The 12,565-nt window shown below is 43.1% G+C and overlaps 1 protein-coding gene across 1 annotated transcript in view; it reads left to right on the top strand.

The window, feature by feature from the left end:
• The window catches only part of LOC121533554 (serine/threonine-protein kinase STK11), a 44,325-nt gene extending 32,278 nt beyond the window's left edge, over positions 1–12,047 (top strand). Inside the window, exons 10-11 of the mRNA XM_041839603.2 lie at positions 9,264–9,531; positions 11,473–12,047. Coding sequence (XP_041695537.1) covers positions 9,264–9,487 — 224 coding nt within the window. The 3' untranslated portion in view covers positions 9,488–9,531; positions 11,473–12,047. The remainder of the gene's footprint in view (positions 1–9,263; positions 9,532–11,472) is intronic.
• The last annotated feature ends 518 nt before the right edge of the window (positions 12,048–12,565 follow it).

Consider the following 12,565-nt stretch of genomic DNA (forward strand, 5'->3'; position numbering starts at 1 on the left):
TAGATTCCTAGATGCCATACAATCTGAAATCAGATTTTTCCTGTGTCCCTGTAATCTTCTGATTTGTTCTCTGATAGCAGTACATTTTATAGATGCCATGATAAGACCACACAGCTACTTGCCTGTTTTTAATGACTCATTCTAGTATGGGTTGGTTTTGGGTTAATGTTTTACTTTTTCCTATTGACTGCAGTGATTAGCCTACCTGAGTCATAATATAGAAGATTGCCCAAACTGCCTCCTCTCTTATAACCTCTGTGAAGTTCAAAACACTAATTCAGTCATTCCTAGTCATTCTGTCTTCTTTATTAGAGATAAGAAGTGATGGAAATTGTTTTCATTAGCCTTTTTATTATATTGGCTTTGAAGGAGATTACATTATGCATCTTTCCACAATAGAGTTTTATGGGCTTGTTTGAACTGTGATGATGCTTCCAATCGGTCCAGACCCAATTACATGAGGACAACATGCAGAGAGACTATCCATCAGTCTTTTATTTTTTCCTTCAATTCACTATTTCCTGGCAGTCTTTTATTAAGTAATTTGTCTGCAGTGGCTTCTTGTGCATTGTGTGTTGCCAATTTAAAGTTAACCTCTTAAATGTATGGGGACCCTATTAGATTTGTTTAATTCAATTCAGTCTGGTATGAGAACGGTATCCCCTATCTGCAAAAGCAGGGTGTCTGCGAAAAGCTGAGTATCTTGGCTATTTACCCGTGCCTTAAAATCTTTGGTGTGACTTACTACCATATATGGGCATACGAATGTATAAGGACAGGCCAGCCGATTACCTAATTTCAAGTTGGCTGCTACCTACATTCCGGTTAGCGTTGTGTAGCATAAACACGGAATACATCTATACACACCGAAAGCCGGGACTCCACAGATCATGAGGATGTCTTATTTGTCTACCTGTGACCTACCGTTATTGAATACCAACTCAGAGAGTCAAAATGTTTATTTTACACAACGTTTTCACCAAACAGCAAACATCTTACAAGGTAAGCTTCGATTTGGTCTGTTTGAGCTATAGCTACATTGGGGGTATAAAATTAATCATTAGGTTGGTAGTAACAAATCTAGCATATTGCTAATGTTATCTGATGATGTATGACTGAATGGCAACATCGAATATCCACCGAGTGACTATCTTTGCGCATCAAAAATATGATGTCGCCTGCTTACGCTCTGAAGGCATCCATTACACAGGGGATTGGCTACTATGGCCCCTTGACAGTCTTGTAGCCAATGAGATAAGCTTTTCAGGGATATGCAGTTGACCTGGGTGGGACAAAGCAAGTCCTATAACCTTTTATGCGTAATGCGAACAAGTGCTACCTGGCTCAGAGATGAGGCACACTACGTTACATTACATTGTAAACAGATTTCATAGCTTTAATTTCCTTGCTTTAGCATAAAAGATGGCTTCTCAAAGGGTGTGAAAACTAAGAATATCGAACAGGAAGCTAAAAAGAAGGCAGCTATGAATAAGTATACCGACATAGAAGCTTTGAATAAAATACTGGTCGGACTCGGATCAGGGGAGCGATTTGGACAACGAGTATTTAGACTCGGCTGACGAAGATTGCTTTCTAAAAAGATTGGATCTACTTTTAGATCTGTAAGTAAATTATTTTCATTACTTTTACATAGCTAACTTACTATATGTATTTCGTGTTTTATAAGTTGTCTGATTTTTGTGCTTTGGATTTAGTTTACATAGGCCAATGTCTCCTGAGTGGCGCAGTGGTCTAAGGCACTGCATCGCAGTGCTAGCTGTGCCACTAGAGATCCTGGTTCGAATCCAGGCTCTGTCGCAGCCGGCCGCGACCGGGAGACTCATGGGCAGCGCACAATTGGCCTAGCGTTGTCCAGGGTATGGGGAGGGAATGGCCGGCAGGGATGTAGCTCAGTTGATAGAGCATGGCGTTTGCAACGCCAGGGTTGTGGGTTCGATTCCCACGGGGGACCAGTATGATTTTTTTTTTATATATATATATATATATATATATGTATTCACTAACTGTAAGTCGGTCTGGATAAGAGCGTCTGCTAAATGACTAAAATGTAATGTAAATGTAACAAAATGAAATGTAAAATGTAAATGTAAGTAATTTCAATGTTATATAATTCCAAAGTAGTTATTGTCTATGTTTCATATTAGTTCACTGTTTGCTGTTCTAAGTTTCATCCTTGTTGCTTTGGAGAGGCCACTGAACTCTCATGGCCATTGTTTATTTGTGGTTCTCGCCTTTGTCTCCAAAGTGTTACTGTTTGCACCTTCTATGTGAGTCACTGTACAGATAAAGTTTAGGCTTGGTGTTTTTACTTTACAGTGATCGTTTTGTAAGTTTAGTCAACTGTAATTCTGTGTCTTACAACAGTATGAAAATGTATGCACTCACTAACTGTAAGTCGCTCTGGATAAGAGCGTCTGCTAAATGACCCCCGCCGGTCAAGGTCTTCACCCCCCACTGCAATGTCAATCACCCCGTCTGATGGTTCTACGTCCACTTTTCATAGACCTCTTGAAAAAGAACATAGGGGCTTGTGGCACCATTCGTCCTAACAGAATCGGTTTCCGAGACCAAGGTAAACGACATGACAAAGACAGCGGAGAGGGGGACCATACGTTGGATCAGGACTAACAAGCTGCTTTTTGTGAAATGGAAGAACACTAGGGAAGTAACCATGCTCACCACACAGCTTAAGGCATTCAATAACAACCATGTCTCAAGGAGGGTGAAAAAGGAAGAATGTCCCCATTCCTGTTTCTGTGAAGGACTACAATGCCAGCATGGGGGGTGTCGACCTATCTGAATCTCTGATAGGCTACTACCAGGTCCTCCACAAGACCAGGAAGTGGTATAATACTTTTTTTTTTTTACCACTTTGTGGACATTGCTACAGTAAATGCTTTCATTCTCCACAAGCAGATGGCCAAAGCAAAAGGTCAAACCCCTCTCCTCCAGTTGGCCTTCCGAGAGCAGCTGGTGTTAGAAATGGCTGAATTGGGGCCCCAAAGTAACCTCACAACCATCACAAGACCCCCCACTCAAGGTGAGCGCCACTATCCAACACACATGCCAGAAGACAAAAGATAGAACTGGGGGAAAAAAGGGGGAAATGCCAGTTCGCTTTTTGTTTCCTGGCAGAGAGGGACTGCTTCAAAGACTATCAGAACATGCACAAGCTACGGTGAAAGTGAAATCTAATCATCTACACCTGGGATGTAAAACGAACACAAATGGCATTTGTAAATAGTTCAGCTTATTTCTATTTTTGCACCTTTTTTAGTGAAGGACACGTGTGTAACCAAGTTGGTGTTTGATAAGACATTTTTAAATATCTTTTATGTATCTGTTGCTTTTTATATTGTTTTTGTAAACAGTTCATTTGTATGTGGGACCAATACATTGGATATGCCTAGGCTAAACGTTCAGGCACTTTGGAGAGGTTGAAAAAACAATAACTTTTAGGCACATCCAGTGTGCAAAAACAGTGCAGTTACCACATTCGGACACTTTGGAGAGGTTGAAAGAACACTTGAATGTACCCTCGATACCCCATAACACCACCACAATGTTTGAGTGAGGTTGCGATGGTATAAATTATGTTTTTATACTGAACAAATAGCATTTAGGGATTGCAAATATGTAATAGCACTGGAATTATCTAATTTACAGACATATGCCACTTTGGAGAGGTTTAGGGACACCTGGAAACGTCCCGTGACCACACCTGACGACACTTACTAAAACATCTGCCCATTTCTAGTTGTTAGGTCTATCAATTCCATTTTTGTTCTGATATTGTTTACATGTTGTGGAAGCCATCTGATGTGTTTCCAGCTCTTGGAATCAATAATTCACTTATTACTTGTCAAAGAAAAAGAAAAAACGGTTATTTTATGTGTGCTTGATCTTGTGAATTCTGAACTATGTAACGCCTATCTATCTAATGATAATTTCCTCATAATCTCCCAGATGTCTTCTTTCCAAATATACCACGTTTTGGAATGTCAGAATCATGTAATTACACGTGAATAGCAGTTATTTTTGGGTATGTCTATTTAGGCGGAAATCAACATTTTGCCCTTACATTTAAGCGGTTAAGTCAATTTAAACAGTAGATTGGCATATATCGATATCAGTAAGTTTTGTCCCCCCCAAAATTGGTATCAGACACACAAAAAAACATATCAGTCGGGCTCTACTACCCTTTAATATTCCCTCACCGTGATCAGAGTCTGTGTTTGCTCTCTGTGCCATGCTGGAGAATAATAGGGCTTTAAAATAACAGGAATCGCACAATTTGTACTAGCGTGGCTTTTTAGGGCTTTGCCTGTTCGGAGACTGATTTGTAAGAAAGGTGAACAACAGTGTTAGTATGTAGAAGTGTGATAGAAATGTGCATATTTTTATTTGTCACATAGTAGTAGTCTGTTATTTTCCAGCCCACCTCCTCCTCAGTCTGAGCCTCCTATACTGCACACCACATAGTCCCGTGTTCTTCTGCATCCTCTCTCTCTCTCATATATATTCATTCCTCTTAAGGTTGAAGCTTTCTTACGTGATTTATAAGAACTCCTAAGGGGTTTGTATGTGTGTAGGGAGGCGCAGTACATGGTCGCTGCTCCATTAAGGGCATAGAAACCACCCCAGCAGCACCCACTCATACTGTGCAACAATGCAACCCACTATAGAGGGAGCATAGCTTGACTGCATTAGAGAGGTGAGAAAGAGAGGGAGGTGTACGTATGGCCTGGGGTGTATTTGACGTCAAACGTTCTGGTTTGTGACCCTGGCGTCAGCCTTGTGCTCATTTTGTGCCCACACACAACACCACCACCACGTATTTCAGTGATTTCCGGAAACATAAAAATCCCCCCCCCCTTCGCAGGCTCCACGAGCAGCAGTTCGAAATAGCCGATTAGAGGGTAGCGAGTGTTTAAGTTGCCATGGCAACTAGATGAGTCATCCTGCTGCAGTTCGTTAAGTCACTTGCACTGTATATCCCCCCCCCCCCTCCGCCTCTCCCTCCTTTCCTCCCTCTCTCTCTGCTCTGACACTGGGATTCTACCTGTTCATTTGTCACCTTTGCTGTTATCAGAGAGGGTGACAGGCACAGGTCTTCACAGGTTAGCCATTGTTGGAGTCGGGGGAGTAAAGGGGAGGAAAGAGGTGCTGTGAGTGGGAGGTTGATGAAGGCGAGCCGAGTGTCGCTGTGCTGCCTGTGATTACATATTTATGGCCCAGGCTAATCAGTAAGCCCGGTGTCGACAGCTTCACAGGGGGTTTAGAGGGAGAGCGAGGGCCCAGACAGATTTCATTTTGCTGGTGTTCATTTGCTGAGAGTGCCGGAAGCACTTGGATTTCTGATTGAACAAGTCTAATAATGTGCAGATGTCAATTGTGGTTAATTATGGTGATGATTGTTGTTATGACCGGGGTTTTAGTCATTTTGTGCCTGGTGAACCTGTGTGCATAAATCAGGGCGACTTCATCGCCCCATTCATGAAAGGTCATGATTCATGATTATTAATGTCAAGTCATTTGGTTTGAGAAAATTTAGTTTTCTTTTCCTTTTTCAGCTTGCCTGTTTTACTAACCTGTTGCACACTTTGTAATCTTGGTTCCTCAAGTAACAGATCACTGCTAGATGTCATGTTCTGCTCTCTATAATGAAGCGAAACCAGTTCAGACAAGAAACTGGAGTGTTTGCATCAGCTGAGATTGCACCAATCTGATTCCAACATTTCCTACCTTATGGCGGTCTATTTAAGTTGACCAGTTCTGCACAAACATCCTCTGCTGCTGCATTGCTGCTGTGCTAAGCTATGCGCTTCTCTTTCTTTGCTGTTGCTGTAATTACTGCTGCTACTCGCTATGCATTGTCTGTTTTCTGCTAGCCCACCACCACCCCAGACTCCAACTGTTTGGCTCTGCTTTTGTTCCCGTCACAGTGACCAACAGTATGTGGACACCTGATTATCGAAGATCTCATTCCAAAATCATGGGCATTATTATGGAGTTGGTCCCCCCTTGGTGCTATAACAGCCTCCACTCTTCTGGGAAGGCTTTCCACTAGATGTTGGAACATTGCTGCGGGGACTTTCTTCCATTCAGCCACAAGAGCGTTAGTGAGGTCGGGCACTGATGTTGGGCGATTAGGCCTGGCTCGCAGTCGGCGTTCCAATTCATCCCAAAGGTGTTCAGTGGGGTTGAGGTCAGGGCTCTGTGCAGGCCAGTCAAGTTCTTCCACACTGATCTCGACAAACCATTTCTGTATGGACCTCGCTTTGTGCATGGGGGCATTGTCATGCTGAAACAGGAAAGGGCCTTCCCCAAACTGTTGCCACAAAGTTGGAAGCACAGAATCGTCTAGAATGTCATTGAATGCTGTAGCGTTAAGATTTGCCTTCACTGGAACTAAGGGGCCTAGCCCGAACCATGAAAAACAGCCCCAGACCATTATTCCTCCTCCACCAAACTTTACAGTTAGCACTATGCATTGGGGCAGGTAGCGTTCTTCTGGCATCTGCCAAACCCAGATTAGTCCGTCAGACTGCCAGATGGTGAAGAATGGTTCATCACTCCAGAGAATGTGTTTCCACTGCTCCAGAGTCCAATGGCGGCGAGCTTTACACCACTCTAGCCGACGCTTGGCTTTGCGCATGGTGATCTTAGGCTTGTGTGTGGCTGCTCGGCCATGGAAACCCATTTATTGAAGCTCCCGACGAACAGTTATGCTGATGTTGCTTCCAGAGGCAGTTTGGAACTCGGTAGTGAGTGTTGCAACTGAGGACAGATCTTAATTTTTTTTTAGGGGGTAGATCAGCTTTAGTATTGCAGATTGTAGCTTCCATCAACGTAATTGTCTGCATCATTTCCAATCCCCCATATATTATTTGTAAATATATATGCAGTGAACTTGGAGAGTATTCAGACCCCTTTACCTTTTCCATATTTTGTTACGTTAAATATAATTTTTCAATCTACACACTATACCCCATAATGACAAAGCGAAAACAGGTTTTTTGATTTTTTTTTGCCAATGTATTAAAAATAAAATAAAAACCATATCTTATTTACATAAGTATTCAGACCCTTTGCTATGAGACTCGAAATTGAGCTCAGGTGCATCCTGTTTCCATTGATCATTCTTGAGATGTTTCTACAACTTGATTGGAGTCCACATGTGGTAAATTCAATTGATTGAGGAAGGGTAGCGAAAAATTTCTGCAGCATTTAAGGTCCCTAAGAACACAGTGGCCTCCATCATTCTTAAATGGAAGATGTTTGGAACCACCAAGACTCTTCCTAGAGCTGGCCGCCTGGCCAAACTGAGCAATCGGGGGAGAAGGGCCTTGGTCAGGGAGGTGACCAAGAACCCGATGGTCACTCTGACAGAGCTCAAGAGTTCCTCTGTGGAGATGGGAGAACTTTCCAGAAGGACAACCATCTCTGCAGCACTCCACCAATTAGACCTTTATGGTAGAGTGGCCAGACGGAAGCCACTCCTCAGTAAAAGGCACATGAGCCGGGTGGCCAGCTCTAGGAAGAGTCTTGGTGGTTCCAAACTTCCTCCATTTAAATATTGATATGCGTCACTGTCGTCACCTCAAATTTGTATCTTGACCTGGGTGCACCTACGCTGTAAACTTTCATTCATAGGCTAGGTTGTAGCAACCTCATGATGGGTATAGGGAAAATTAGAGTATCATGTAGTAGCCTAAACCTATCGCTGTTACATTGAACTGGGTGAATGGAATATGAATGAGAGTCATCCAATATGCTGTAATAGAAATAAGGCCATGCTCATAAAAACATTTGTCCTCCCTCATCTTAAACGGCGCTGACCACCACTGCGTAATATGTGGTAGGTTATGTATTATATAACAGCGCAATCATTATTTTCTTTTGTTTTTTCTTTCATGGGTGTTCTACATGCAACATCTTAAATGCTTTTGAATGAATCATCACCTTAGAAAGCACTGTCCATTTCATTGTGTTTGGCTTTGAAACAACATCCACAACAACCATGTTTTCCACTCAGTTTCAACCTGTTGTTGAACTTCTTTATTCAAATTGGTCATCACAGATGTAATAAAATGTAGCCTACTGGTGAGTTTTAAAAGCATGATACTGTTTTGATGATAAGTGTTTGATGTGATTTTTTTGATATCATTTGCATAGATATCAGAGTGGTTAGAGGGACAATAAAGCACTGAGTACCAGGCCATTAGTGACCTGATGTTCATTAGTGAGTTGGGTAGGCCTACTACCAACGCATGTCCAGAGTGCATAAGAAAAGATGATTGAGTCACGTGGAATTTGACTGCGGTCATGACTCATGACTGCCGTTGTGGCGGTAATACTGTCACCCCAACAGCCCTAATGCTACATTTCCTGGAAACAGAAGCATAGTCTTGGAATGAAAAACAAAACTGGAAACTAGGCCTAGATGTAGCTGTACTGGTGGGAATACTGTTTGCTCCTGGAGGATTTGATTTGGCAAGCGGCCTCTAATGTGCTCAGTCACTTCTTTGGCTAAAGCCCACCTCACCTTCTTAGTTTAGCAAGACTTTTGCAACTTTAGAAGAACTACAACAGCTGTAAATAAAGCAGGCTGTTTTGGGTTGTGCTGAGTTTCACACATTTGAAGAAATGGCATGAAACACTTTGGAATTAATTATAAATGGATTCTCTTTAGGTGAGACATTTATATTTCCAGGGACATGTGCGAATGTGCTGTTCTTGTCAATGTTTGTGAATGCAGCATTTTATTTCTATGCTACATTTGCTAATAAAATTATCTTGGGAGCGATCCTGAACAGTCAAAACTGCCTATCATCACCAGTCTCTTGTAAAAATGCAAACCACTGAAGAACACGGTAAAAATATGCTTACATTTAGTAAAGGTTTCCCAACAGTTTCTGCCTGTCTACAAACTATTCTTCAAGGCTGCTCAATGTTCACCTCCACCATTGTCTCGGGTCGCCCTGACATGTTACTAACAGTGTGTGGAGGAAAAACTTCCTTCTAGATACTTATTTGACAATGATTTAAGGGCATTTTTTTTATTTCCCCCTAATGGTTTTTTTGGGGGGGGGGGGGTAAGCTGATCCTAGATCTGTGCATAAAGCTGACTTTTACCAGGAGTCTAACCTGATGGCTGACAGCGTATGTTTCTCTGGTGAGTCAGCTCAGACGACTGACCTCCAACCTCTAACCCTTGTCTCTCTGTGTCCTCTCCCCAGGTCGGGTGCATGAGGATGACCAGGGGGGTTGTGTGGGGCAGGGGCTGGGGCTCAGGACCCTATGTGTGAACGGTACAGAAACGGACCAGGACCACTACCCAACCACCAGCAGGACCAGGTCCCGATCAGAGCGCCTCTCCTCCTCCTCCTCTTCCAACCCCTCACGCAAAGGCGTGTCCGCCTACAGCCGCATCCGCAAGCTGTCCAACTGCAAGCAGCAGTGAGAGCAGCCCCCGGACGCCCCGCCCTGAACACACACACTGGACAGGTGAGGAGGAGGAGGAGGCATTGGGGGAGTGTTCAACAGCTGTACATTATGGTGTAGTTTAGACCTTGTGGCATCCCTGTGACCTTCAGATGATAATGCTACTTCATCCAAGTAAGATGACGTTTTATCAATTTGACTGAGATGACATAATCCCTTGATCCCCTCCTGAAACCTACAGCTCATTTAATGTACTGTATACAAAAATGCAAATGGAAATAGGATTCTGGCTACAAGTCTGCCTGGTGTAATTACGCATGTGTGCCTTGATTGTCTTTCAAGCTGCTCTCAAGGTAGAAAAAACACAGGCCTGAAGAGTCTGAGTGTAATTATGGAGCCGAACAGTAGAGTGGTGTCTCCAGGGAGGGAGAGGAGAGGGGAGGAAGGCTGGGTTAGTGGAGAGGCAGGATGGGGCTGGATGACGCCACGTATGGTGCTAGGGACAAGGTGGGGGGCTGGAAGAGCCCTGACTGACGCTGATGCTCTCCTCTGTATGGATGGAGAGGAGGAATGTGTGGGCGGACTGCGTGGGAGGGAGATGCAGCATAATCTGCTTTCTAGGCTTCTCTCCTCTCTCGCCCCCTTCCCCCCCTCCCCCCTCTCTGTCTCTACCCTTTTAATGTTTTCTCTTTCTCCCTCTCTCCGTGTTCCCCCTGTGGCACCTGCTCATTCATGTGGGTTCCCCTCTTTCTTCCTCTCTCTCTCTCCTTTCTCTCCATATGAGTCATTGCTGAGTACAGGCTCTGACTCTTTAACAAGCTCCCCCTGCCTCACATTCCTCTTTCTGAAGGAAAAATGAAGGATCCTATCATGTACTGCTCTACTCCTGCCTGGTTAACAGGTTCATACAAATGCATTGCGTTTGAACACAAAACCGTCACACCATCTCATGAGCCATTAGGGATTCTGATGCTAATTTGAAGGATATCCCTTCCTAACAAACATGTTTTTTGCACGTTTATCACAATTTACAGAATTGTGATCGTGCTATATGCAACGCATTTTTCAACATATTTGTTAAAGAACTATATCAAATATAGTACCCCTGAGAAATGAGTTTATTGGCATATTTGAAATGCCACATCTACAGTACTGTATGAAATTGTGTTAGAAGATGACATCATTTGCAACCTATTGGTTGTTGCTGTCAGTCACATGGATGGATCTGGGACCACAGCAAATCCGTGAGAAATGGATTAGCCGTCTAATAGCAGCAGTGAGCCGAGCGGCATCCTTTCTGACTCATGGGTGGGCAGGCATCTCCCACGCATTCTGCCAATGTCTGGACCCTGCTCCACTCTTAAGAGGCAATCAGGAAAGAGCCTTAGGGGGGAGTGTGTGTGGGTGGAAGAGGAGAGGGGGATCGCACTCCTCTGAAGCATCTTCCCAGAGAGATCCAAGAAAACTGAGCTGCCTTTTCACAATAAGGAGGAGGGGGGTGGAGAAGGTGACACTATCCAATCTCTATTAGTTTATACAGCGAATGACTCACAGCCCGGCTGAGACTGGGCCTAATGGACTGGACAGGATATTGTGTTTGGTAAAAGTCGGGCCATTCTAGGTACTGGCTGCATTCTGGAACCTGCTGTCTAACAGAGAGTCCAGCAGTAACAGCCTACTGCCTGGTTGGTTCACAGAGGGAACTCCTCTACATCTGTCACTGGGTGTCACACTGGCTGGCTCTGTGTGTGTGTGGGCGGGTGGTCTCCCACTCACTGTGAATGGCCACAGAGATGCTTACAGCACCAACTGAGTGGAGAAGCGATACAGATGCGGGATACTATCCATGAAACCTTGGTTCCATTGTTCTTTTAGATTATAATACTAATACCATGTTTCAGTCATCTCTAACTGTATTGTGCAAATGTTAATGAGTTATCAGCACCCCTCAATTGAGTAATACTGTAAATGATTGTAGCTAATTGTCTGTTTTGATTCCCTCAGGTTTGTGTTCTCTATTTTCCGTCTCCCTGACGTTGGGGAGATGAATGTTTTGACAGCCTAGTCTGCAGGATGCAATAACAGGACATGATGCACTACAGTGGTTTATTTCACTAGTTCTAGTCTGTCTGATGAATGACAACGTGATGATGTAAGAGTGAAGCACCAGAGAAAAATGGAGAAGAGGCTAGGACCTTACCCCCCCCTTCTGCAAATCATACTGAGACTCCCACCCCTCACTGTATTAATGTAGCTCGTTTTAGACTACTACACTGTTTATCCTACAGTTACACCGTATTAAAGCGCACATTGTGATGTGTATTGAATGACATGGATCATTTCAATAAACAACAATATTTGTAAATGGGAATAATTATGATCATTTAATAAAAAAATGCATTAGACGGCATGATATGCAGGCTAAAGGAAAGGGAACTATAGACAAGCCAAGTATACATAACTATTCAAGAATGTCTTGGCTTGGTTTTAGATTTGTTTTGCGTCTTTGGTTTTGTTTTGGCGTTTTAGTCCCCACAATGTTTTTAATGATTATTTATATAAAATGCACCCCAACATCACCCGCTGTGTTTGTTCTGTGATTTCTCTTTATTTGTGGTTGTATTATAAATAAATGTATCTTGTCAATCTAACAATAGGCCGTTTGAAACTTTAGAACCGACTCATCCCCAGGCTCAGTTGCTAGGTTCGGAGAGCGAGGCAGCTGATGGACCAGAATATAAACTTTGACATTTCACTGAGATAAAGCAGTTCCGTCACTAACTGGTCCGTTTTTCACTTGTTCCGATTCTTTAAAGCTGCAATATGTAACTTCTTGGGCGACCTGACTAAATTCACATAGAAATGTGTTCTAGATCTGTCATTCTCATTGAAAGCAAGTCTAAGAAGCGGTAGATCTATTCTATGTGCGCTATTCCTATGCGTCCTGTTAAGTTTTGTTTTTGGGTCTTTTACTTTCTGTTTTGTACACCAGCTTCAAACAGCGGAAAACACAATATTTGGTACAATGATTGATTCTCTACACTATACTTGCTTGTTTTGTCACATATCTAAAATTAGGTGAACTAGTAAAATATTT

Source organism: Coregonus clupeaformis, chromosome 20 (assembly GCF_020615455.1).
Source record: "Coregonus clupeaformis isolate EN_2021a chromosome 20, ASM2061545v1, whole genome shotgun sequence".
NCBI lineage: Eukaryota > Metazoa > Chordata > Actinopteri > Salmoniformes > Salmonidae > Coregonus > Coregonus clupeaformis.